This window comes from Siniperca chuatsi, linkage group LG4 (assembly GCF_020085105.1).
Source record: "Siniperca chuatsi isolate FFG_IHB_CAS linkage group LG4, ASM2008510v1, whole genome shotgun sequence".
Lineage (NCBI taxonomy): Eukaryota > Metazoa > Chordata > Actinopteri > Centrarchiformes > Sinipercidae > Siniperca > Siniperca chuatsi.
The window spans coordinates 12537921-12565172 of record NC_058045.1 but is presented as its reverse complement, the minus strand read 5'-3'; the positions used below and the strand labels follow the sequence as shown (position 1 = coordinate 12565172).

General features: G+C 38.5%; 2 protein-coding genes across 4 annotated transcripts in view; one reads left to right on the top strand and one right to left on the bottom strand.

The window, feature by feature from the left end:
- The window catches only part of fkbp16 (FKBP prolyl isomerase 16), a 30184-nt gene extending 16137 nt beyond the window's left edge, over positions 1-14047 (top strand). Inside the window, exons 4-8 of one of the 2 annotated variants that reach the window (XM_044192119.1) lie at positions 7133-7350; positions 9627-9808; positions 10082-10159; positions 13392-13529; positions 13612-14047. In XM_044192119.1, the coding sequence (XP_044048054.1) occupies positions 7133-7350; positions 9627-9808; positions 10082-10159; positions 13392-13529; positions 13612-13698 (703 nt within the window). In that variant the 3' untranslated portion in view covers positions 13699-14047. Of the gene's footprint in view, positions 1-7132; positions 7351-9626; positions 9809-10081; positions 10160-13391 lie in introns of both variants that reach the window. The other variant, XM_044192118.1, reaches the window with a different exon arrangement.
- zgc:162879 (ras and EF-hand domain-containing protein) lies at positions 13892-26322 on the bottom strand. Of its 2 annotated transcripts, none has more exons than XM_044192115.1 (17): positions 25708-26322; positions 23866-24018; positions 22134-22224; positions 21682-21777; positions 18991-19068; positions 18784-18899; positions 18623-18691; positions 17455-17536; positions 17243-17313; positions 16962-17094; positions 16762-16863; positions 15611-15755; positions 15442-15523; positions 15181-15295; positions 14965-15078; positions 14778-14854; positions 13892-14689 (listed from the first exon to the last, which is right to left on the bottom strand). In XM_044192115.1, the coding sequence occupies exons 1-17, from the start codon at positions 26091-26093 to the stop codon at positions 14587-14589; spliced, it is 2013 nt and encodes a 670-aa protein (XP_044048050.1). In that variant the 5' UTR covers positions 26094-26322; the 3' UTR covers positions 13892-14586. The 2 variants fall into 2 exon arrangements, with proteins under 2 accessions (XP_044048050.1, XP_044048049.1); XM_044192114.1 differs by having other exon boundaries at positions 16962-17151; positions 25708-26321.
- Between the last annotated feature and the right edge of the window lie 930 nt (positions 26323-27252).

The following is a 27252-nucleotide window of genomic DNA, read 5'->3' as shown; positions in this document are numbered from 1 at the left end:
TCTCACATTTTTCCAGCGATCTAAATAGGTCTGGTGTTGTGCTCATCGATGACTGTTTCCCACAGTTGAAGAAACAACTACAAGCCAATCAGAGATTTGTAGGCAGCATTAAGAATGAAGACTAAATCTTCCTGTGCATTAGCCAAATAAATAGAGACCGAAAAAATTGGCACAAAAACGGTCATGAACGTGGATGAGATCACAGCTGCACAGGTTGTTGCAAGCTGACTCACAGAAATAACAAATGCTAAAGGAATGGTTTGAATTTTAGGACTTAAAAGTATCAGCTGTTTTGCTGAGAGTTAGATGAGAAGATTGATACCACTCTCACAGAGTCGGTATGCCTGACAACCTCATGGTGACGATAGGACTCCAGGAAGTCGGCTAAAAAAATAGTCCAGCACATAACCCCACCTAAATCCACAACTTTTTTACACTTTAGATTTTATATGGATTAAACAAACGAGATATAATAGAGACAGATGTAGAGACCTTTGGACATAGTAAGGCGAGCTGTTTACCCCTGTTTCCAGTCTTTATGTTAAGCTATGCTAACTGTCTCCTAGCTGTAGCTTCATATTTAACAGACAATTATGAGAGTGTTATCGATTTTCTCATCAAACTCTTGGCTAGAAAGTGAATCAAACTGTTTATTACTATTCCTTTTAATTGGCATATTTCTTCAACATGATGAAAATTAACTGATCCTGGCAACCGCTAACTGCTAACTGCTTCTGTGACAACTGAAAATTACGTCAACGGTACAGATACATCAGTTAGGGCAAAATAACAACTCAGGCCAACATGTGAACGAGTGAATTAACGGATGAATAAATCTGAGGAAATGACAGGGATCAGGGATGAGCAAGCAGCCTCGAAACATTTGAGTCTAACAGAGCAGAGTGACACAGAGGAAGATCTTTCTCCAACAAGCTGAAATGTTTATAGTTTCTTGGTTACCCTGGTGACCTGCAGTAAATATTACCATAAATGTGGGCGGAGAAAGTCTGTATACATGAGTCCAGCCAGCCACCTGAACCTGTCTCTGTCTCTCGATGCTGTCTGAGCTGCTGCCTCAGCAAATGTCTCATATCTTAAACTCAGCTCAGCCCTGATCTCTTCAGCCCTCAGGCTCTGTCCTGCTGATGAGGCCCTGCTGCAGCCCCAAAAACCTCTCTGTGTCTGTTCTTACTGACCTTTTCTCTGGTTTGGGTCAGGTGGAAACTGGCAGCGTCATTACTCTGCAAGATGGTTTGAAACTGAGGAAAGAATACCACAGTGCTTTCATTTTCGATTAAACCTACAGCAACAACTCTCAGCATAACACTTTGACATACAGAACATTTAATAACTCTAAAAGCTTTATTATTGCAGGGTTATTTGGGGTTTCTAAACATTTTCTGACTGATGAATCCATTTTTAAATCTGGAGATGGCAATATAAGTCGGTCTGTCCACCATTTTGCTCAACATTGCAATATCTTGATCAGTTTTTGTGAAATTTTGCACAGACATTATGATCCTCAGATGATGAATCCTAATGACTTTGATGATCACCTAACTTTTCATGTAGCGCCACCAACAAGTTGACATTTTTAGTTCAAACTGAACTATCCAAAGAGCTATTGGATGTTGCACACATTCATGTTGCCCTCAGGATGAATTGTAGTAACTTTGGTGATCTAGTGCCATCATCAGATCTAAATTCCAATTTTTTCCGGTAGGTAGCAAAGAAAGTGGAATTTTTCTCTGCTTTTCCCTTTCAAACACTAAACACTGGCTCTAAATAGGTCTGTTTCACGGCCACTAAATCCTACACGCTGGGTCTTTAAGTACAGTTTTGAAGTACGTGTACTTTACTTACTCTAACTCCACTACATTTATTTGACACTTTTAGTTACTAGATACTTTTCAGATTCAGATTAATATTACAAAATATAATCAACAAATCAATTATAATGTTATCGGTTAAGACTTTGTTGATCCCTTGGTGGAATTTCACAAGCTACCCAGCAGTATATATAGTAAAAGGTTTGCCCCACCTTTATCAGCTGCAACATTTAAGTGATAGTACACAATAATGCATCAATAATTATAATTATAACATAATATCCATTATTCTGAAATGGGTCATTCTGTGTAACGAGTACTTTTGGTGCTTTAAGTAAAAGTAAAACTTAATTACTGAGTACTTCTTCCACCAGTGATGAAAATAAATCACAGTATACCAGTCATAGAAAAAGTCTGCGACCCCACATACTGTAGGTCCTGAGGCTGAGAAAGTAGAAAGAGAAGTGACTATTACACCATTACACAACATTAATTCCTGTTGTGTAATAATACTCAAGAACCACATTAGTATAACAACCACATGAAGTTAATGGCAGTCTTAAAAACCAACGTCCATGTTTGTGTGACAGTGTATGAGTCTCTTTAAGAGCAGCAGAGAGAAGCAGACAGGAGCAGGCCTGCTCTGCAGCTCAGTTGTAGGATGTGGATCTGGTCTAAAGTTGCAGGTTCAGGTTTCACTGGGATCTTGCGGAGGGATCTCAACCCATTGACCAGCCTCTGCTTCCTGTTTGCACTAATAAGACCCCAGGGGCTCATTGGCTGAGCTCAGCATAGCAGCACGATGGTGTGGCGCTAATCACCAGTGACCCACATGACACTGTAAACCTTATAGAGCTGTCAGCGCGCTGCGTTCTCAGATTACACTCGACAGCTCATGATGGCAACAATGGAAGCTCAACTCTCAGTTATTCACATTATTCCCCAGTGTTTTAGACATAAATCCTGTGAAGAATTGCTTTTTGTCAGCAGTAAGTGTGTGTGTGTGATTCGTGTTTCCTTTGTAGGATAATAACACATCATTTGGGATTCATTAAGTTTTGATGTGGCACATTTAGTTTGTGCAGTTAGCACTGAAGCAGCTGTACCTGCATCAATTAATAAGAAATGACTCATCACTTCTCATCTAATGTGTCCCGATCTGTGTGAGTCATGAGCAGCAAAGTGGGTGTTTCCTCCATATGAAAAAACAAATCCATATCCACTGACATAGTGAGTAAGGGGTTCTGCTGCAAACCAAACACTGTTTAACTCACGATTCTGACATCTGTTGGGCCAGTTGGAAATTATGATATGATGTAATGACCTGTTTCCTTCCGTCCTTCAATAAGACTTCCAGCAAATCTATTTAACCTGTTTCTCAGTGGTAGCCAACATTGTCAGCCGATGTACATTTATACATAAACTGTTTTTTAGTTTTTCTATTGTTGATATAAGATAAATAACAAAGACAATTCTTTAAATCACATGTAACAGATATCTGTAAAGCTGCTTTAGTCAAGTCTGTGAGTTTGTTCCTTGTTCATTATAAAAGGAATTAAAGGAATAGGTTGTGTCTGAAATCATGCCCTATTTACTTTATAGTGCACTATATTTACCTTCCGCCATTTTATTTGAGTGTCTGATATCGGAGTGTGAAATTTCTCCACTATATATTGGCCCTTAAAAAGTAGTATCTGAGGCACTTTCTGCTAACAATCCAACAAAGACATTTGATGGATTTGAAAATCACAAGTTGTATGACTCTACATATGTCGGTGACGATGCAAAATAATGATGATTAAGAAATGTCCGAAATCTTTACTGCTCACAGTGGTGGACTGTAACTAAGTACATTTACTCAAATACTGTACATAAGTGTTTGTACTTTACTTAATATTTCCATTTTATGTTACTTTATAGTATGGAGCCCCAAAACTGACAAAAGGTAGTAAAAGGTCAAAAATATAAGTGAAAACATCAATAAATAACCTCTTTAACTCCAAAAATGTTTGATCTTAGCACAAGTCTAATCATTTATCTATTTCCTGTTTTCCCCACCAAACATTCATACTACTCCACTACAGTTCAGTCGTCCTCCACTGCATTTATCTGACAGCTGTAGTTGCTGATTACTTTACAAATTAAGATTTTACACACAAAACATACAATCCATTTATAGATTAGATTGTAGATTAAACTACTCAACGATATATAAAATAATTAAAATCAACCAACTACAACAGTATAATGCAACTTATAATAATCCAATAATATATGATAGTATAACAACCATGGGGGCCTTTTTTCTGAATTGAGTAATTTTACTTTTGGTGCTTTAAGCATATTTTGCTGATAGTACTTAGTATTTTTTACATTGTTGTGTTGCTGCTTTTACTTAAGAAACATATCTTCCTCCATCACTGTGTAGGGAAGAGTGAGAGTGATCTCAGACAAAGCGTAGGAGTCAGTATTTGGGACACTATTCTTGAACTGTGACACAAAATACTAGAATTACTCCAAAGGCATTCACGTTTCAAAGTAAGAATGTGGACTTTCAGTGTGCACTAGTATTTATTCAGTACCTTAAAAAACAACCGGTTTCTTTAGCAGTGGATTCAGAGGTGAATTCACAAAAGTGCATTTAACTTGGAGCCAGGCACTAGCAGGGCACATTCAGCAGCTGTTACATAATACGCAGCCTTTAGAATATTGTGTAATATTTTCAGTTAAGAGTAGAGAAAAGTATGCAACAAACGGCTACATTATGTGCATCCACTGTACAAACTGTGCAGTGAATCATATGGTGATGGTGTTACATTATCAGTATGCCAGCAAAACGCAGGAAAGGAAGGATCCGTCTCTAACGGTGAGATGTGTGAGGCCCGTTATAGAAAGACTAACATTACCCAGTGCAACCCAAGCCATGTGCTGTGTGTTCTTCATAAATTAATCAACTACTTCTCTGCTGCTCTTGAGCGCCTGTTACACAACTCGTCTCTGATCCTCGTAAACATGCAGTGGTATGCAAAAACAAGTCGACAGGACTAAACGCTGCCATCAAAAATAGTTCAGACTGGCTTCTAAAAGACCTGCATCTACTTATTCACAGCCCTAAACGATAACATCTCTGAACGCCACTTCCTCCCGTCCTGAGCGCAGTGATCCGGCTCAGGTTTCTCAGGCCTCGGATCAGCTGCTGGTTTCACACTCCTGCGTGTCCACTTGCCTCCAGAAAGAAGAGGTGAAAGGGTAATCTGATCCCACCTGCTGACACAGCCTCCCAGTAGCTGGGGATACAACTAATTCTGTTAGACAGACAGAAACTGTGTCATTGACACAACCAGTTTGAATAATTAATGACCTGACACAACTCCCAGTACTATCACTTTGCAGCAAACAATTACTGGGTGGGGTCTGCTGTAAGCTGCACTTCCTTCTTGTCTGACTTGGTTTCAGATCTTTATTTTGTTGAGTTCGTTAAACTAACAGGATCCTCTTTGCGTTTAATGGATTTTGCTTTTTTTATATTAGGATTGTTAGGTTTTATTATGGTGGAAAAAACATGTTTGTGTGTTTAAACATGAAACAAGTATTTTTTCTAATTTCTTGTTATAATCAATAACGTAGGCCACTTCAAAATCAGCCTCTCAAAATGTACTCTCAAGCTGTCATTGCATTCATTCCCTTTCGGTCTCTCTCACTCACTCACACACACAGAGACACACACACCTTTGGAATCAGAGCCTCCACAGAGTAACTGATAATGGACCATTGTGTGGTGTGTCATGTGGTCACAGGATCCAGATGAGAGAAAACCAAATTAACTTTCCTTCTGAGTGACTCTTGAGTAAGCTGAAGCCGGCGACGGCTCACGGGTTCATACCAGTTTCAAATTCTTGTCTGCTTAAATGAGCTGGAATCACTCAGACATCTTTAAAGGGGTTGCTGTTAAGGTAAGTGCGTTGAATACAGGGACATTGAATCTATACAGAGAGCAGCTGTCAAAGCTCAAAACAACAATATATCATGAAAAACACTATGTATCTTCAGTTTGCACTATGTATTTGCTTACTGATAGCAAGCTTTCACCCAGGCACTGTGTCTGCGCATGTTTGTCGAAAGACCTTCGAGACACTCACAAAGAGGCCGTGACACAAAACCTCAAGCATTCAGTGGTGCTGGATAAAAATGTTTCTATTAGTCACTTGTACTTGTCCTGATGGGAGAGTTTAAACTTCAAGTTCAGCTCAATTGAGTCATCTCTTCAAGGAATTTACCTCCTCGAGGTTATCTTCGATTTTTATTAAAACCACAGCAGATGCACCTTTAAAGCCAACATTAATGTCTGAGCGTGAGAAAGGGGCTGTTGCTGTTTTACATCCACATGTTTGAAAATGCTAATTTAACATTTAAAATGTGTTTTCAAAGTGCTTTAATAGGATTAATATTCAATGCAGTCGTGACAAGTGTATCATGAGGAATGCAAAAAGTAAGTAACAGTGAACCGTTTATTGCATGTAAACAAAGCGTTGTGAATTGAATCGTCCACCTTTCCGACATCATATGAGGGGGACATTTTTTGCCATGATATATATACATACTACACTACACACACCTTATGACATAAATACATACAAATACATTCACACAAAGACACATGTAAGTACAGAATGCAGGTTTGTAGAGCAGCAGCAGAAGGTGAGGACGAGGTGATCGCTGGTAGTGATTGATAATCAGTTGTGTTGATCAAAGCAGTTTGTTGTCTAGTGTGGGTCCAAGATACAACAACCTTGGTCATATCTCTGTTGTTGACATTTAGTACATGTTTACTGCCAGTGTGGAGCCATGTAGACAAAAGCACAGAAATAATAACATTTGACTTATAATCAAAGTTCATTCATTTATTTTATAAAGAACAATCGGTCACGACTAAATGTTGAGTTTGATTTTGACATATTACTGTATGTACACTATGTGTAAACTAAGATTTTGGACTAAAAAGAATACAAACAGGAGCGCTTCTGGTGTCCCCTACAACCACTTGTGCTCCTGGAGGGGGAAATAAATAATTTTAAATTTTTGTTGACTAGCTTGTTTCCGCTTTTCTTGAAGTTGACAGTTACCAGTTGAAAACAGATTGATTTCTTGATTGATTTGAATAATCTTTAAGAAATCAGTGCGCTTTCTGGGGGATTTTAAAAGACATCTGACCCAAAGTTAACTCTTAGATACTCTTAGATACTTAATTACTCCTTGCCGTGATGATATTGATTGTGTTTGTTTTTGTCTTTGTTTACCTGCAGGGAACCTGATATTCCAGCATGGGCTCCTTTACTCTACCAGCTCCAGCTGCTGGACATCAGAGAGAAACCAGACCCGTTAACTCTGCCCATTGCAGACCGCATCCGCATCGGCAACCAGAAACGAGAGCGAGGAAACTTTCATTTCCAGAGAGAGGAATACTGCATGGCTGCCAGAGCCTATTTTATGGCTCTGGATGTGCTAACCACACGCAGCAAAGGTAACCCAGCATTAAAACCTGAATTTATTCATAGAAAATATTTCCATTCTGTCCCCTATACCAGGAATGTGTGGTAGAAGTCGATGTGAGCATTATCTTCTAGGGAAAAGGTGAAAATGGAAATAGAAACATAAAACACAGCATTTGATAAGAGACCTCAGACACAACATTTCCACATCAGTCTCAGCCCAGAATGACATAACAGTTTAGTGCTCTCCTCAAGTCTGCCATCACACTAATCACACGATCACCATGCAGAGACACACCTATCTGAGCTGAGTGCCACGATAAATGTTTTTGCTTAATTCTTTTGCATAATCAAAGCTAATCAACTTTCATATGTCCACCTTCTTAATCACTTCAATCATTGACGAGGCAGGGTGGGCCCGTGAGGGAAATGTGACTGAACAAGTCAGTGAAGAGAAAAACATGAACTGCTTCATAATGTATCAATGATGGTGGACCAGTGAGGGAACTCACTGTGGCACTGAACAGAGGAGTTTATCAGGGCATCCAGATCATGTAATTAGTGGGTGAGAAGACAAGCAGAATAAAAGATAATAATGAAGCAGCGACACCAACATCTTAAACTCTTTTTGGGTTATTTTGGGCCCATTAGACTTATTTTACAATTACGATTCATGAAATGTGGCGATTATAAATTGATTATAAATCACTCTTAATTGATTAACTAACTAAACATGCACTCACATAAACATTAGAAATGATCACACTCAATTTTCTGCAGATTTTTAAAAATTTTACAGGAAACTGTCTTAATGGAGGTAAATAAATCAGTGTGAGAAGGGATTAAGTTTAAAAGCATTTTATCTGCAGTAGTGAATTTACATATCAAATCTACAGGGGTATAGCAAAAAGAAAGAAGAAAGAAAGAAGACGTACCAAGTACTCCACGTGGAATTTAAGTTTGGGTTTCCAAGGTCAAGAATGAACTTTAATGCTCTTCTCTCTTCTCATGCAATATTTTGGTTTAGCTTTCACAGAAATTTAAATTATAAAAGTTATACAAATAATAATAAATAATTAATAATCAATAAAAATTAAAACTGTGACATTCAGTGGACAAAAATTCAAACTGTGTGATAGATCACATCTTTGCTATTATGCTAAATAGCTAAATGACTACCATAATGTCTTGGACATTGCTCTTTACTAATAAAAAAGAGAAGATAACAGATTCAGTAAGAGATTTGTAGACGTTGCAGCTTAAAGCTGCACTAATCAGTATTTTTATATTAACAAAGGATCAAACTACTTCATATAATGTGAAAGATGTCGCTCCTAGTGGCGAACCCACAGAGAGTTATCACCTAACTCTGCAGTCCCCCTCAGATCAACTTTGCTTTTTAAGCTGCTGTTTTGTTTTTTTGAGAAAACCAAAACAGCAGCTTAAAAATGCTAAAAAGCTACTTTACTGTTTTGACCACTCTCATCAACCTCGTTTCCAGCCACAGTAGGCAGCTGTTTTTAGCACACAAAAAACACACACTGTACGCTACCTGCTCAGCACCAAACAGCAGTCAGACAAAGTTAGCCATTAGCTGGTGAACATAGTGGAGCATTTAGCAGCTAAAGAGCCAGATATTTCCCTCAGGAGTTGGTAGAGACCAAAAACAGACATAAATGGAAAGTGATTTTTGAACCTAAATTCATCAGGTGGCCCGGAACACGACTCAAAATTAATACTAATGTTGCTCTGTACTTACTGGATGTGTAAATAGGCAACTGTATGCTAACATATTGCGCCATATCAACTGAAAAGATAATGATGTTAATGTGCTTACAGCTTGTCAATTAACACTGTTTTTAAAGAATCCAACTTGGAACTGCATCCTTAATGGAATTGACTAAATTCACTTTATATCTCAAACATAAATTTGAGATATAAAGTGTAATAAAAAGAGATGTATACTCAGGGCCAAGTCGAAAAACTCCTTTGCACCAACAAGTGCTCATTATTTGGGTCACGACTGTATTCAGCTGGGCATGTTTGGGTCTAATGATGAAACCATGTAGTTGTTAGGGCAGGGACAGTGATACAATATCCTGAAGCTGAATAAAAAAACAGAACATGAACTATCCTTATTATGACACCCAATGGGAGTTTCTCTTTGAAAGTCCAACTATTTTCTATATTCTGAACGGTTTTTGTCCTCTCCAAGATTAGATAACTAATCTCTGTCAAACCTTTCTTCTGAGCTTTTTTGTGTCAACAGTATTTGTGTCAGAGGTTGTGTGGCTCTGTCTCTGTACAGATGGTGGTGATGGCAGCATGAAGGCAGAGGAGGAGGAGGTGCAGGACTACCGGGTGAAGTGTTTGAACAACCTGGCCACTGCTCAGCTCAAACTGGAGCAGTACGATGAGGCACTGCACACCAGTCGGGATGTTCTGACCCTCGAGCCAAACAACGTCAAGGCCCTTTTCAGGGCAGGAAAGGTGAGGGCCCACCCTGTCGTGTTATTACTGAGAGACGACATTACTGCAACTGCGAGAAGCATCTCATTGGATCCTTATCAATCCATAAATGATTATTGCAGGGAGGGTTCCTGGAAGGAAGAGGAATTTGTTTAATATGGGATTAGCTTTAATTATTTTTGAGGAAAAAATAGCTGCGACATTATTGCTATCTATTGCTATCTATTCTCTGCCTATTTTGATTCATGGGTCCTCCAGCGCTGCTCACACTGTAGGTTTTCTAATCTCTTTCAGCTTCTGTCAGACAAGGGTGAATACAAAGAGGCGATGGAGGTGCTAAAAAAGGCCTTGAAACTGGAGCCGGCCACCAAGGTGAGATTATGTGGGTGAGCTGGTCCATCCCCTCGCCACATTTCTTCCAAATCTGCCTGTGAATCCCATCCATCCCCCGCAGGCGCAGAGGAAAGGTCATTCTAAAATTAGGTCACCATTATTATTAGAGCCCCAAATCTACCAATCAATACAAATTAATGGTGGCCGACTAAATTTGTGCTTTTTTTAAAGATTAAAAGTAAATTCTGAATTTTGATTTCAGTGCTAAAGAAACACGATCAAGCCTGGACTTGTATTTCACAATGAAGGAATGAACGAACAAATCTTTGTGTGTGGTCATTTATTTGACAATAATTCAGACACATAAATCGACAACAAACCAAAATTTCTCATATGTATACCACCCAGCATCTGACAATATAATGACCTCAGCCTTCTGCATATATGTCCCAGGAGATATCCAAGAACCTCACATAAACACAATTTATATGTAACATAAACTTAATTTAACAAGACTAAGAGTCTAAGGCCATGCCAGTGGCTCTGTAAACATCAGCATGCTGACATGCTCACAATGACAATTCTAACATGCTGATGTTTAGCACGTGTAATGTTTACCATGTTAATCATTTTAGTTTAGACTGAGCATGCTGACATTTGCTAAATAGCACCAAACACAAAGTACAGCTGAGGCTGATGGGAATGTCATTGCAGGTATTTGGTAATAAACCAAAGTATTGGACAAATTGAAATTTTGACTTGATGATGGCGCTGGATGAAAAGTTCAATTTCCAATTCAATTTATTTATATAGCGCCAATTCATAACAGAAGTTATCTCATTGCACTTTTCCTATAGAGCAGGTCTAGACCGTACTCTTTGTAATATAATTTACAGAGATACAACAAATGAGCTCCCACCATGAGCAAACATTTGGCGACAGCGGCAAGGAAAAACTTTAAGAGGCAGAAACCTTGGACAGAACCAAACTCAGGGTTGGCGGCCATCCACTGCAGTGGTGTTGGGTAGAGAAAGAGAGAGAGAGATAGAAGAGGGGGGCAGGTAAGAGTATACAGAAGCACAATGCAAATTCCACATATAATTTTTAAATAATAATGTAATGGTAGTGGTAACACTACAGGAGAGGGAAGATGTGGAGTTAGTAACATGCAGTAATGGGATAAAAATGTGCATCATGGGAAGTCCCGGCAGTCTAGGCCTATAGCAGCATAACTAAGGGATGGTTCAGGACTCACCCAAGCCAGCCCTAACTATAAGCTTTATCAAAGAGGAAAGTCTTAAGCCGACTCTTAAATGTGGAGATGGTGTCTGCCTCCCGAACCCAAACTGGGACCTGTTTCCACAGGAGAGGAGCTTGATAACTGAAGGCTCTGGCTCCCGTTCTACTTTTGGAGACTCTAGGAACCACAAGTAACTCTGCATCCTGGGAGCGCAGTGTTCTAGATGGGTAATAAGGTACTAGGAGCTCTGTAAGATACGATGGTGCCTGACCATTAAGAGATTTGTGGGTGAGGACAAGAAATTTCATAGCAATCCATCCAATAGTTGAGACATTTCACTTAAGAACACAAATGTCAACCTCATGGTGGCGCTAGAGGAAAAGTCCTCTGAGGACCATGAATGTCTGTACAAAACTTCATGGCAATCCATCCAATCGCGGTTGAGATATTTCAGTCTGGACAAAAGTGGTGGACGGGCAGACCCGTTGACCGTCATTTCCATCCTTAAAGCCACGATGCTAGTACGGCTAAAAATATATAAACAAACACAACCCAAACTAAATAGTCATTTATGCACCAATTTATGTCAGTTAACACAATGTATGTCTGATTCAGTTCATGAGGAAAAATATACAGTCTATAATTCATATAAATATATTCAGAAAATGCAAAAACATTGTTGAAAAATCATTTGATCAAATCTGAATCTGGAACTTGAACTTTTTCAAACAACATTTGTTGCAAATCATGATGCAAGGGACACAATGAATTTCATTTTCCACCTCACTAAGTTCACAATGTTCACAGTTCCTCTCATCTTCATCCACACGCTTATATCTTACAGCTGCTTGTTTTTATTGCATCTTTGCAGTTACCAGAAAAACATTTTTGGGAAACTGTTAACACCACGTAATCGTGAAGAAAACCCCCTTCGTGTTCAGTATGAAAGTTTAGAGAATATAAAAAGAAAGCTGTTCACACATTAGCCTGAAGAACAGAGATGCCTTGGATCCCAGTGAGCTACTTGTGTTGAAGGCCTGTTCTGTCTTGTTTGTGTGGTTTGTCTAATCTGCCAAATCCTCCACAGAGGGTCTGGCAAACTGCACATTTGGCAGTCTACAGATGTGACCACACTGCTCAGAATTGTCCGGCAAACTTGGTAAAAAAAACAACACATATGAGCTAAATATTGTCGCTCTGAAGCCCAGCGCGCCAAAAGTAGTAAAGTGAAGGTAAGAAAGAGCCAGAGTCACCCTCGCAGCTACAATATGGACTCCACACTGTATAATTAAAGATAACAACTCTGGTGTACTGTTCATCTCAACAAGAAGGAACAATAATCCCACTTTATGAACATTATTTTAGTTTACTGGTTTCGCTCACTGCAGGTGGAGTTTGATTCGGAAGAGTCTATTAAGTGTGAGGAGTAAATTTCCATCTGCTGTTTAAAACCCACTGTTGCCAGTATTACAGTGACCTGACCTATAGGGCACACTGCCACCATCACAAATATGTCTGGTCTTGTCTAGACAAAACGAAAATATCTGCTGCTTTGGTAATTACACCCTTGTCTCAATGCTGGATTAAATACTGTGGAGAAAACTGATTTAGCTGCTCTGTGAGAAAGTTATTGTACTGCAGTCTGTAGATGGACACATAAAACACTTGAAGCACAAACAAGAATTTATGTATTATCTTCTATTATTTTAATACATTTTATAAGTTACAACCTCTAATGGAATGAATCTAATGGAAGTTACAAAATATGATAATAAGTCCTTTGCATGGACATTTGGGATAAAGTTTAAAGTGCATTTTAAAAGCAAAATTAAAAATTTATGATTTGTTGGCTTCTTACACTTTTGGCCTTAGTCATTACATTGTAAGGCTTCTTGTTTCAGACCTCTGCTCTCACCTGCTGGACACTTCTAAAACTGCAACTTCAAATTCTCAAGATAAAAGGTTTCATGTCTCCTTTCTAATATTAGGATGTGTTAAGAAGTTTCCCCCCCCCCCCTCACTTCTCTTTAGGCAATCCACATTGAGTTATCTAAACTCGTCAAAAGGCAATCAGGAGGAAAAGATGCTCAGGATTGGAAAGCTAAACCAGCGGACATGCTTGGAGACAATATCGCACCTTTTCTGATTCCTTCTAAGAAGAAACAGTTTGTAAGCCATAACAGATATATCTCCAATAGGTTTTGTTCTGATAACAGACTGGATTTTGACTGTCTTTGTTGTTGTGTTTTAGGGACTTTCCTGGAAGATTATACTCGGAGCTCTGGTTGTAGCCTTGGGCAGCTTAGTGACGTCAATGATTCTGACTGCAAGAAACTGAAATCATCATCATGTGCAGGTGCAGAGTTTGGTCTCCAGTCCTCTTTAGTCAAGTTCAGTTGAAAAGAGTTTTCTACTGTAAAGACATGAGAATGAGTTTCACATGGTAGAAAAATGTCTCACTGAAAGATGTACAGTATTTATGAGAAAGAGATTTCTGCTGATCGATAAGACAGAAGTTTCTAACAGTCATCTTTCCAGTTATGTCTGTTTTATTTGGAAAAGGGATTACAATTTATGTTTGTCATAAAAAAGGGTCCTGGAAAATATTATGGTATCACAGATATCCAAAAAAAAAAAAAAAAAGAAAAAAAAAAAATAGTGTCCTGGAAGTTTTGTTAAGACTGTAACCAAACTACAAAACGTTAGTAAACAAATAACACTTTCAGCATGAGAAATATTTGATCAGTGCTCCAATAATTGAAGGTGCTGAAAGTGAAATGTAATATTGCTTACACTGATGCTTAATAAAAATGTTTCAAAAAAATTTACTTTGTCAGAAGTTTGTTCTCAAAAAGTATAAAAAAAAAGATTTTTTTTTTCTGTCTGGCAAAACTATTTCCAACTTCTATTTAATTATTTAATCTCTATTGAGGCATCAATCCTTATTTATTTACTTTACTACCAAATAAATACAAAATCTAAGAAAAATATATACATGATTACATTACCTGCATTTATATTTGTGCAATTTTCCAACAATAAAAATCATCATTTTGATCAGAGAATTAACAATTACAAAAATATATTTAAGGCTTGAGAGTTCAATATTTCAAAAGGTTAAAATATGTAAGAAAATGTTCTTGCATGAAAAATTTTGTTCTTCATCACAAAATAAAAATCACTTGGTGTCCTTCATTGCTCCATCGTATCTACTGACATCAGTCACCTACAGTCCACAGCAGGCGTTAAGAGTCTTCTTTGGGTTGGATGAACTCAGTCTGACCTGAGAACCTGACTGCCGCCTCAGTTTGACATTTTTCTTTACTTCTCTGTGGAAAGGGGAAAATAAGTCTAAGTGTTGCCATGGTTTGTGAAGGAAAAACACTTCAAACTCAAGCTCCCTCTCTGTCCTCCTACCTCGCTAGATGAAGCACAGCCTCGACGACGTTGGTTCCCTCTTTGGCACTCGTTTCACAGAACAAGGCGTCGTATGCCTGCAAGCAAAGCAACGACATACCTGACTGCAGTCAGTTTATTTAGACACGTGGGAGGCCGGGCGTATGTACTAACATTTTTCCTTCAGGTGGAATGAAAAATTACACACCTTGGCCAACTTCTCTCCGTGCAAACTGCTCACACAGCTTCCCTGTGGAAGCTGCTCGCGGAGGTCCACTTTGTTTCCAATAACACACATGGGGATTTTCTCTTCCGTTGAATCCTGTATAAAAACAAAGGGCGTTATAAAATATATTGCAGCTTTTTGGCGGGGTCATTCTTTGTCATTCATTCAACATTTGTCAATCAGCATTTCCAGAATAACCTGAATCTGATCAATCCATGCTCTGACGTTAAGGAAGCTGCTTTCTGATGTAACATCGTAGAGGAGCAGGACTCCATGAGCTTTACGGAAATAGGACCTGGCAATACTACGAAACCTACAGTGAAAAGAAATACAACACGATTTTTAGTCTAGTGTATTTTCCATTCTGGAGTCATTATAAAAAGAACATGTTGTTGATACAGTTTTAATTGATAACACCATGTTTTTCCTGTTGCTACACTATGAAAGTCAGTGCAGCACCTCTCCTGTCCAGCTGTGTCCCATATCTGCAGGCTCGTCTTCTCTCCATCCACTAGCATCCTCTTTATTTGGAAATCAACTCCTGCGAACCAAAAAGCAGATTTAATTGTCTGAGATCAAGAATGCGTCAGTGTTTGATTAAATGTAACGCGTTTGCTGTGGCACCCACCCAGCGTCGTCTGAATGTCTCCTCTAAACTCGTTGAGCGTTAGTCTCAGCAGGAAGCTGGACTTTCCGGCTCCTGCGTCTCCAGCTAAAACCAGACGGCACATCGGAGCAGGTTCCTCAGTTTCTGCTATGTCGGCTTCTAAAGGCTTCATAAATGGAACAAAAGATAACAAGGTTACCCAATTTTATGTGGATATGATTTTAGTTTGTGGTATTTATTTTAAAGAAAACAGTAAGCCGTCAGCATTTATATAGTTGAGCGTGATTGTTTATTCTTGACCTTTGAAATACGTAGTTTGCCTAAACTTAAGGCCCACTTCGATCACATCACACAGTCTTTGCCATTATACAACCACCTGCTATCATAGGACCAAAGTTCCATATTTAGTTCACATGATCACAACTGAGCAATCTCCGTCCATTGATAAACTGTGAGATGTGGTTGAAAGCTCCAGAAAAACCTAGTAAGTGGAGTTAAGATTTTTTTTGGTCAATTTGATTTTTCAGATGTCAAGATTTTATATATAACTCTTGTTTATATAGCATTTTAATAACCATATGTTAACATGTAGTGAGAAATACACATTATAAAATAGTCAATATATAACAGTCATATGTAGCCTTGACATCTTAAAGCTAGCGTCGGTAATTTATTTCAGAAGCATTTTTGTAGAAATTCTCTTTACGTCCCGACAGCAATCAATAAATCAAATGCTCTGAGAAAAAAAAAAAAAAATAAATCCAGTATCTGTGGCTGTTGCCGGCCTACCTGTCTACCTGGCGCACTCTGCCCGTGCACTCATTGTGCATGAAAATGTGTTTTGGGAGAGTGGCTTTCTGATACACAAACTTATGTTCAATTTTTTAGACTTTTCTCTAATCTTTGCTTTTTTTCTGTGAATAACAAGTAAACACAAATAGCAAATTTTATTTCTTTGAGACTGTTAAACTAAAACAGGGAGTACATCACTCTTTCATTAAACTCTTTGTTTAGTGACACCGCTATCCATAGAGCCAAACCGCTAGTGTTGCTAAAAAACCAAATGTAATCTAGTTTTAACGTAGACGTCTAGAAGTCGTGACGTACAAATCACTAAAATTAGTGCTTACTGAGGAGGTCTCATGCATTAAAAAGACAGAAAGCCATTTCACCTTTGTGGAAAATGCAGACAAACGTCTTCGTAGGGATGATGCAATGGAGCTCGCCTTGCTAGGAGCCACTGACATTGCAGCTTCAGATTTCACTTCTGATATCTGTAACAGACAAAGAAAATACTAATTTAAAGTCGTCACCGCTCAACAGCATGCTGGCATTATCAGACCCACTATTTGAACCTGATGTGTGTTCTGACCTCCACATCAGATGGGACATATGAGTAACTGTGGTGCACAGTTTCCGGCGAGCTCCTACTGTCATCGCTGTCATAATCGCTGCCTGCGCTCTCGGCTGTGTCCATCGGCAGGGAGACTCCACTATCCAGGTACCTATCGGCCCAGGTGGCCACATGAGAGTAGGTCGTTTTGCTGGAATCGGGCTCCGAGCTGCACACACACTTTAGCTGTAAGCTGCGACAATTGAATTCACCAAGATCAATCCTCAGATTCACAGAGGTGTGTAAAAAACTTTATATACCTGCCATGGTTGAGTGTGCTCTGTCGGAGGGGTTTCATCCGCCGGGCTGGGATTTCATTTTGGGGAGACAGCTGTTGAGCAGATTAAGAATGCCAGGAAGGAAACTTTTTTTATATACTTGAACTAGTGAAAACAATTTACCGTCAGCTTCTATCTGACTATAGAGCCAGTGGGTTATAAGGAAATATGTCATCAGCAAATACGAGACTTACCCTCCTTTTAGCTGCAACAGCTTCACAGGCCAACGCAGAGCGCAGCCCGTCATTACTGTCATACAGCTTTTTGTTTGTTTCCCTAATGATGTGTTCAGGGAAACACAAGATAGGGTCAGATCCATGGACAAACATTTACTTTCATACAACAGTTGAGTGGTAGACAAGTTGTATTGACAATTCAAGGGCTGCTTTTTATGTAATTTAACTTAAGCTGTGGGCTCTTTTGGTGTAAATGTTTTCTTACTCTGCATTGTTCAGTCTGGAAAATGCCATCCAAAGTACTCAAAAGTCAAATGAATGTACCTTCATTGCTTTACTATGTACCTCATATAGTCTGTGCTGTCCACTAAATGCACTAAACCCTGTTCTTCTGGTAATCAAAGTATGTTAAAGGGTTGGTTCACACAAATGACAAAAAAAAAAAAGAAAATATTCCCAACATAGGGACTACCTAGCCCCCTATTTAGCTTTTATAAGCACTACTAGTTTTATTATTATTATTACTATTTAAACATTTAATAAAAATGTTTATAACACACTAATGTAGTTGTAAGCAGACATTTTTAGTGTTTACTAATGTACAGTATTTGTTAATTAATATAATTTGAAGACATTGACATGGGACTTTTTTGCCCAAAAGTGTAATAGTTGTTGAAAAATACATTAACATTTATATCTGCTACTTTTAACAAAATGTGTTACAGAAAACAGTTTACAGTGAGGCCTGCGGGTTGTCTTAAGTAATCAGGGCATTGTTTCTGAAAAGACATTTTGCTGATGTATCTTAAAATTTAAAAATACACACTAAAATTCAATGAGCCCCACAAACAAAATTCAGCTCACATCCTTTGTATTTTGGTGAATCTCAGAGACATATCTATAAAACCTGAGCAATTAAAACCAAAACTATCTGCCTGGCTGGATACCTCTGGAGGTCAATGGGAAATAAGATTTTTGTAATTTTGGTGAACCAAACCTTTAAAACGAAGAAAGGTAATTATTAAAATGTCATATTTTCTGAAGCACACTTTACATATACAGTAAAATCTGTTAGTGTGTTTGAAACTAACCAATCCCTGCATTCTTAATTAAGACACCAAATAAAAGAAATTCACTTACTCAATATCCACACTAGACAGCTTTATCAAGTGAAAGACAGACTTACTGGAGAACCTGAATCTGATTGGAATATGACTGGTATTCCACAACCATCCTCCTCAAATCATCTGTTTCTCTGTAAAGAAATACAAGCAACAAGTTGTACTGGATGCTGGATCATATTTTTTGTCAACAGACATGAGCTGAGGCTTAAAGACAGTGCCTCACCTTTGGTGTTGAGCTTTCTGATCTGCATACATGTTTTTCAGCTTGTCCAGCTCCGAGTGCAGGATGGCGATGTTTGTCTGGGCTTTGAGCAGAGAGGCCTGCAGCTGCTCATTTTCCTGTGAGGAGATTTAGTGAATAACTGTAACAACTCTATACAACATACATGTGACTTGTTCAACTAAAACAATCACTTCCCGAATGACTTACCTGTGAGAGATCACTGATTTGTCTGTTCAGTCGGACCACCTCCTCCTTTGACTGGTTGAATTCAGAGTCCTTTTGGCTCTTGAGAAGACATTTGCACGAGCATTTTGTTAAACACTTTTAGATGTTGATAAGTCAATGTGTTTTAATTTTAAAAAACAAAACAAAAAAGACTGGCATTTCCAGCCCTGCAGTTCCATCTATTGGCAAAGAAAGTAACAGCAGTAGCAGTTCTTTATTAATATAATTATTTTGTTTTGTTTTTTTCTTCTTCACACTGTCTCCTGTTACTTATGTGTCCCTTTATGGTTTGTAAATCAATATCATCTGTATGTCCATATTGTCTATATGTGTATGCACCATAGACTGTATATAAAGATGGACGACATGGCTCCACTTCCTCCCACTGTACGAAAATGAAGCTAAAATATCCCAGATCTGGACGCTGCCATCTTGCACTGGTGACGTCATTTGGAGCCAGAGTCTGCACAGTAGTGATCGAGGTTGGAGCCGCGGTATTGAGGTCCCGTCCACACACCCGACCGACTCAATTGCGAGCCGGTCTCAGCTGTCAATCGTGACATGAAACCCCTTTTTATAGCATCAAATAACTAATTAGAACCAAACATCACGCTGATGTATGTTCAAGTGTTGTCAAGATGTGTTCTTTGATTTTTTAGGTTGGCTCATGTCCCATTTGCTAACATGGAGGGGGCGGGGTTTTTGACCTATACTGCAGCCAGCCACCAGGGGCAATCAAGATGTTTTGGCTTCACTTTTGGGGAACTGTCATGTCGTCCATCTTTATATACAGTCAATGGTATGCACTAATTGGTGAATAAAGGAAAAGATAAAAAACAGCAGTAGCAGTTTGATCTACAGATGTAGACAAAAACATTTTGATAAGGATCTCTTAAATTTGTATTTTAAAAGAATTGTGACCAAGAAATGCACTGAGTTGGACATTTCACAGCTAAAAAAATAAAGTGGTCAGTGCTCTGTGATGCTCTGCTTCTAAATGACCTCAAGCATATCTTTGGCTTGGTTGTACTGCTACTTCTAGCCTCATAAAACACCAATACCAATATATTGGCAATAAGCTAATATTGGCCCAGCTGATTTATCAGACTAGCTCTAAAGTCAATGAGTGCCATCTACAGGCAAGGAAAGTAACTGCTTCCGCAATTTGACATTTGTGCAAAACGGAGACATTGAGCATTACTGCATTTTTCTCCTTTATAGCTGTTGTTGTATGTGTGTGTTTTATATTTTGCATTTTCAATCTGCATAATGTAACAGCTCTGTTAAATGCAGTATACTAGCTGCTGAATGCTGAAGTTCTGTCCTTTGTGGTGCATATTTAACTATAAATGTTGGTGATATTAAACATTTTTTCTGTTGGTAGAAATGCTCAAGGTGGAATTGTTTATGGGTCGTGGTGCACTGCGGACCTGCTCAGGTGTGGATATTGACGTATAGTACAGCATCAGATTTCACCTGTTGATAGCACCACTGAGATACAATATGAATGAGTCTTGCATTATCAGAGTATATGTGGTTTTAATTACAGTATATGCCCCACAGTTATTGCATTTCCACTGTTGTATTTACTCTGTGATGTAGAGAGACAATGGGACGGTTTGCTTCATCTGGGTAATGAATAGAAGACTTCTGCCATGCAATCCGTAGCTTAAGTAATTGTGTTTACATGCTGTAATTCACTTGGTGATATAAAGCATGATTTCTGCGAGCAGATTAACTTTCCAACATGTGTGTCACTGAAAAGGAGAAGATCACTGAGCCTCTCTTAAACCTGCTTGATGTCAGTCTTCACTATCAACAATTGTCACCTGCATTGGAAACTTCGGAGAAAAATCAAGCGGCCTGAGATGACCAATCACAGCTCTTGCGGGCTCGACATGCTGTCCACGTAGCCACTGTAGCCCTAACACAAAGTTAAACTTTTGAGGAGGTGCACATTAGCTCCACTCTTGCTATGCCGTAACCTCCAAATAAAGCTTTAATCTACACAGGTGACTACTTCAACAGATGTTTAACAGTAAAGCTCATTTGTCTGATGTTCAGATGCTGTAAAAATATGTTCAGTAATTTATAGCTGTCTAGAAAATAAAATAAAAATTGCTAAAAAATTTGATATACACTGAAGGTTAGTGTGAGACCAATATTATCAATCATATTATTTTAGCTAGCACTTGTTTTATGTTAAACATTTGTACCATCAAACACACACACTAAACTGTTTTTTACTTTAGCAGTAGTCACATTTAGCTGCAATATCTAATGTGAGTGGAGAAGCAAAATCTGATCGCAAGGGGACACTGGAGACACATTTGAGATGCATTCTGTTGCTATGAGTGAACTGTCTTCTTTCTCAGCTGGATCTTGACACATTGTGTCAAGGATTCTTATTTTTATATTCCTGCTGTATTTTCCTGCTGTAGATGTAGTGTATATGGATGCAAGCTATTAGGTCTTAATAGGTCTTTAAAGGTGCTCTTTGAAAAGGTCACCAAAAAGAAAATTGAGAAATTTGAAAAACACTTCCTCTGTCTGTTTGGTACAGCAGGGGTTTTCCTAGAAATTAAGCCAGAGTTGCACATGCAGGCGCTTTTGTGTTGTCTTTCAGGTACAGTGGCTTTCAGTGGTAAATGCATGTTGTGTGGGAAAACCTACCTTTAACAGTCTGTCCACAGTTGCATGCAGATCTGTGACCTCGTTCTCATGCTTCCTCTGCATGGTCGCCAAAATTCCCTCAGTTTTCTTTCGCTCCTACAAACATGAAACCAAAGCAGTTAGAGGTGCAGACTGGCTCAGGACTTGAAGAGGGACATTCATCTGACTTTACAGAGAGCTCTTTGTGAGGAGACATGTAACCTGCTGCTGTGTGCTGCACCACAAATATACAGAACCGAAGAAGAAGAACGTGTAGAAATCGTCATTTCATGATGAAATAAAACATTATTTTAGTCAATTTCTCTGTGTACTGTTTACTGATTAAATGCAGCTGCTTATTCATCTGATTTGATATATTTAACTTGGAATTTTGGAAATTTATATTTATATTAAATATTAAGAGTGAAGCAGGAGCAGTCGTCAACTATAAATACTGCAGGTGTCACACTTACCTCGTCTCTCACTCTCTCCTCTGTTCTGGCTACTTGATGCTGTATATCGTCCTCGAGTTCTGTCAGCTGACTGTTGTTCATCTCCTCAGCTCTGTTTGAACAGAAACGTACGTTCAAGTTTGTGCTGGCAGCCAAAGCAGATGCTCGAACAGTAGTCCAAGAGATGAATACAGCAGGAATATAAAAATAAGAATCCAGTCACCTCCGATCCATATGTCACTTCTACCTGACTGATTTGACTTTAAACGTGCTGCAGTTGTGAGTGCTCTGCTCTCGTCAGACAACACATGAACCAACCTGAGGTGAAAAGCAGATTCCACAGGTGTACTAAAGTTTGTCAGTGAGATTTCTCAATAAGACATGATTTATTTTAGTTTAGTATAAGTTTTATGTCAAGATTTCAAAGGTCTCAACAGATAATGGAAAAGCAGGCACAATAGATGGGTATATCCAGTTTGTAAAAGGGTTAAAAGAACGGGGCAGCACATTTAAGTTTTCCTACTTCCTTGAATAAGGAATGTCACCATTCATGTGTCGTGTAGTTACTGAACCGTGGAAAGAGCTTTGACACTAAACAAAAAACAGCTTAGACACGCAATTCCTTCTAATGTGTAGGACTGAAATTCAATAGTCGGTTCATGTCACTACGTGAGGGATCACTTCACAGATTTAACAAGGAAACTATTAAAAGACTTAACTCACATTTTCCTTATGCCTTTAAAATACAGTCTACAGAATTTACAATCATTGTTCAGCTTGAATATCAGGAACCACTGAAGTGACATGACCAGCTGACAGGTGGCACATCAAATTGCCGCAACACCAGAAGGACCCAATAACAGTTAAACCTAATCAATATTTCTGACATTAACATTGAATCAAATAACTCATAGGGTTGCTCATAGTGCCAAATCACAGATAAGCAGAAACTGTTACTGCTTGTTTTAAGTCTGAGCTGCTCTCATCAACCGCAGAGCTTTTTTCTGCTAAGCAGCTACCTGACAGCCAAAGTTAGCGATTAGCTGATAACGAAAGTTGAACCTCTAGTAAAGCTGAAGACACATTGTTCTTAGCAGATGGTGGAGACCAACACAGAGATTAAAGGAGAGTGAACATTGAATTTAACATTTGTCTGGTGGACAGAAACATTGCTCCAAATGAATGCCACTGTTGCTCTGTGTCTGCTGGATGTGCAAATAGGCAATTGTTTGCTAACGTGTTAACTATCAGGCGATACTGTCAGTTGTGTATTAGTCTGCTGATGTTTTTCTGCCATCTTGTCTAGTGGGCTAAAGTCAATTAATGCAGTTTTAAATCAAGCAGGTAATCCCAGTCAGTGCCTAGTGAATCACGGCCCTGGGTTTATCCACCATCTCTGTGGTTTACAGCCACAAGAGGGAAGCAGTTCACCACTGCTCTGTAGTCAAAACAAATCTACAGGCAGTTTGGTTACAGTAAAGGACAATTATGACTATTTAATAAATTCTACAAAACTAACTTTCTGAGATGGTAAATTTAAACATTTACTTTAAATGCTAATACTGAATGTAACTGCTCATACACACATTACAGTTACGTAAGAGTATCCATCATTATTAACACCTATGTGATGTGACTTATTGTATATATAATGGGCATTTTTACATAATCATTCTGTGTCTTTCTATTTCACAGGTCAGATGTTCTGAACTGTACTGACCCCACATAGGAAAACGCTGACATTTGAACTTACCGCTTTAAACTGGTCTCCAGCTGTTCACACTCTAGTCTGCTTTCCAGGCTTTGACTGATCAGAGAGTGGATGATTTCCTCATACTGCGGCAGCAGAGTCATGTTTGTAGAGGAGTGAATGGCCTGGTAAAAATCAGCCAGCTGCTCCCTGAGACTGTGGGGAGGATAACAAGTAGTTGTCTTACTCCACCTAAAAATCTATCTTTCTAGTATCAAATACTAAATCCCCCATGGGCTTTAAGGGTGGCTGTCATAGTGCGTAAAAACAATCAAAACACTAATATAAACCTCTCACACCAATCATGCAACATGATCCAGAGTCCATCTCTATGCTCTGTATGTTTAAAACACTCATATTTTCACCAGAACATTTACTTACACTAGTTGTGAAGGTAACGTATGTCAGTAAATGGTTGAATTTAGTTCAAACAAATACAAGCAGTATGGCAAAATGTAGAATTAAAACATTATGTGAAAATCTTCAAACTTGGACAGTAACAACATATAATATGACAGTGTGTTCAAATCCCACACAGGATCATTAGCATCACAGCGTTTGGCTCAGCAACAGGTGGATGTGCATAAAGTTCATCCATCATTTTATAGACATAACTGTGAATATATATAGTATATGAGCTGAACAGCAAGGTAGCAAAAAACATGAATAAGTGCATTCTCTCATTTTCATGTATTAAGATCTGCCAAAACAACTGGAGAAAAAAAAATATGCCAACAAAATCAAGATTTGCAAATAAAAAACTTTTCAAAAGTTTTTACTCAAATTTTAAATTTACAAATCTATAACAGCTTGACTTTGTGTTTTGTTGTCAACAATTACCTTTGTTATTAATAAACTTTCATACAGAAATAATACATGTGACAAATGTCAACCTGAACTCTGGTTAATGACAGTAAGCTGTCAACTGTTGATTATGGCTTCTATATGTCTTTTTTCTATAGTTTTCTCTCCTCCATCAAAGCCACTTGTAACCATTTGCAATCCCTCAAAATAAAATGCCCACTGAACATAGATGACATACACTTAGTTGTCAGCTATTAGGTACAAAACTAATGCAGTCTAATGCATTATCCTCCTTTCATGAAAGCAATAAAGAAAGGTGTTGATTAACTTTATAGCCATTTTGGAGGCTGCAGTTTGTGGTGCTGTTGAATTAGGCTATAACATTATAGCCTGAGAGCTGTTTATCATTTCCAACGCATTTATATAAAAAGGTTATAGTTAAATCAACACTCTCTCTGAAACAGTTTTAACAGTAGTTTAACAACTAATGTCCACTTACAAGCCTTTTCCGGGGCGACAGAAGGTCACAAAAGACTAGTAGCTAAATGAACATTGAGTTACGATTTTTTGACATTTTAATTTATTCTGTCTCATGTATGAACACAGACCATTGTGGAAAACTGCTTTAATAATAATAATAATAATAATAATAATAATAAGTAAGTGACTATACATGCCATTTACTAACAACAAAGTGGATTTAGTGTTAAGTTAGCATTTAAGCTACCGAAACCTGTATGACTAATCTGTGCCGCGGGGCAGAGCCCTTGAAGTCTTATTAAATTAAGCATTGATGTGTATCTTTTGTGTACGGTTTATGAGTCACCAACACTATCCGACACGCTTGAAAAGAATGTAAATAATGTAATAAATCCACGTTTTATTTAATGAAAGGAAGAAAAGCGAGCAGGAACAGGTTCCCAGCGCAGCCGTTGACGCTAGCTAACGTTTAACGGACAGTTAGTTAAATAACGTTCCAGAAGCAGCAGTAACGTTAGCCGCTGGCTAGCTAAATCCTGGTTGACGCGGATGTGAGTTTACCTTTCAGAGAGGAGAGACTCCGCATCTACCCTTCCCACAAACTCTTCCCACGGACAGCCTTGGTTTTGGGACGGCCCAGCGCCGAAAGACGCCAGGTCCAGAGTCTCTGAAACATCCTGAAATCTGGACGAAAACTTGCTGTAGTCAATGTATCCGTCTTCGTCTGCGTCGAACTTGTCGAATAGAGTTTTGATCTCAGTTTCAGGGACGTTGAGCTCCCGGCAGACAGCGGTGAAGTCCTCGTACTCAATCTTGCCGGACTTGTCCACATCACAAGCAGAAAATAGTCTCCGAAGACTCGGTCGGTCCATAGTTGAATGAATAAAAACACATAGGCCTTCAAAGCATAAAATGTGAAAGTTAAAATCCAGCCCTGCTTCTCTCATTAACTTACTTCTACGGTGTGTCAGCCAAATTAAAAGCCTTTCTTAAAGTGCTCAATGTCTCACAAAGGTACTGAAGAGCCACTCATTGGTCCAGATCTCAAGGTGGGCGGGTATCATCCGAATCAGTAGACCCAATGTGCCACTTCCTACCTGGAACCTGTCTGCTGCTGCAGCAACCAAAGTTTATTATTTGGCTTCATCCCGAGTTGGATGTCATCCGTGTGTGCACTGTGGAGCTATAATGCAATAGAAACCCAACAGATACGCAGGCGGTTGCCTCTATTTGTTTTTAAGGTGTGTGTGGTGCATGTGAGAGTTTTATCAGACACTCCTCTTTGTTCCCCTGGGTTTGCAGTGTGTGTTTCTGACTCCACCCTAAGATATTGAAACAGTAAAAAAACACACTATTAAAACCCTCAAAAGCTTAACATTGTTACCATGCAGTTAAATTCATCTGCATAAATACACAAAACAGCATGATGAGAGGGAATGTTTTACTTAATAAAATCATGTGCCATTCAAATAAAAACAATTATCCATTTGATCTTTATTTGAAAAATTAAAATAAAGTGCTTTTTATATACACAATACAAAAAACAAAGAAAAAACAAAACAGTAGTGATGTATGATACAAAAAAATACAATTCACAATATTTTTACATTGGCAGCTGAATTTACAAAACAATTTTACATAAAAACTTTTTACCTACAATACATGTTGACAAGAGTCTGAGCATCTTGCACTGTCACGAATAGAAGGCCAGACTATAGTGGTTCATTAAGAGAGAGCAGACGATACTTTCACTGTGGCATTTATAGTTTAGGCTTGTATTCAAATAAAAGCATGTTCAGTACCTGCACATATTTTACTAAATCACTGCCACTTTATATTTGTTCTGCACAATTTAACATTGTTCCGATGACAGCCACTTCACCAAAAGCTGCCTTTTGTCTTTTTAATAACAGTCAAAGCATGAATCTTTCATCCTGCATGATTGATTATAGCCGACCAGTCTTTGTCCTTTTTGCAGTGCCATTTACAAGAAATGTAACGTAATACTAATGCTTATCTATAATTCAGTATTTTAAAATCAGCCAGTGGTTATTTATGTGCTACCATTTTAGAATAAAATGTAGTCCCTGACTGAGGTTGAAGCCA

Bases quoted from the DNA above. Each gene is read 5' to 3' on its own strand.
- zgc:162879 (XM_044192114.1), bottom strand. From the start codon at position 26,093: ATGAGAGAAGCAGGGCTGGATTTTAACTTTCACATTTTATGCTTTGAA. The intron at 24,019-25,707 runs GTAAACTCACAT...TCCTCCCCACAG, and splicing joins GAGTCTCTCCTCTCTGAAAG to TCTCAGGGAGCAGCTGGCTG. The intron at 16,864-16,961 runs GTCAGAACACAC...TGTCTGTTACAG, and splicing joins ATGTCCCATCTGATGTGGAG to ATATCAGAAGTGAAATCTGA.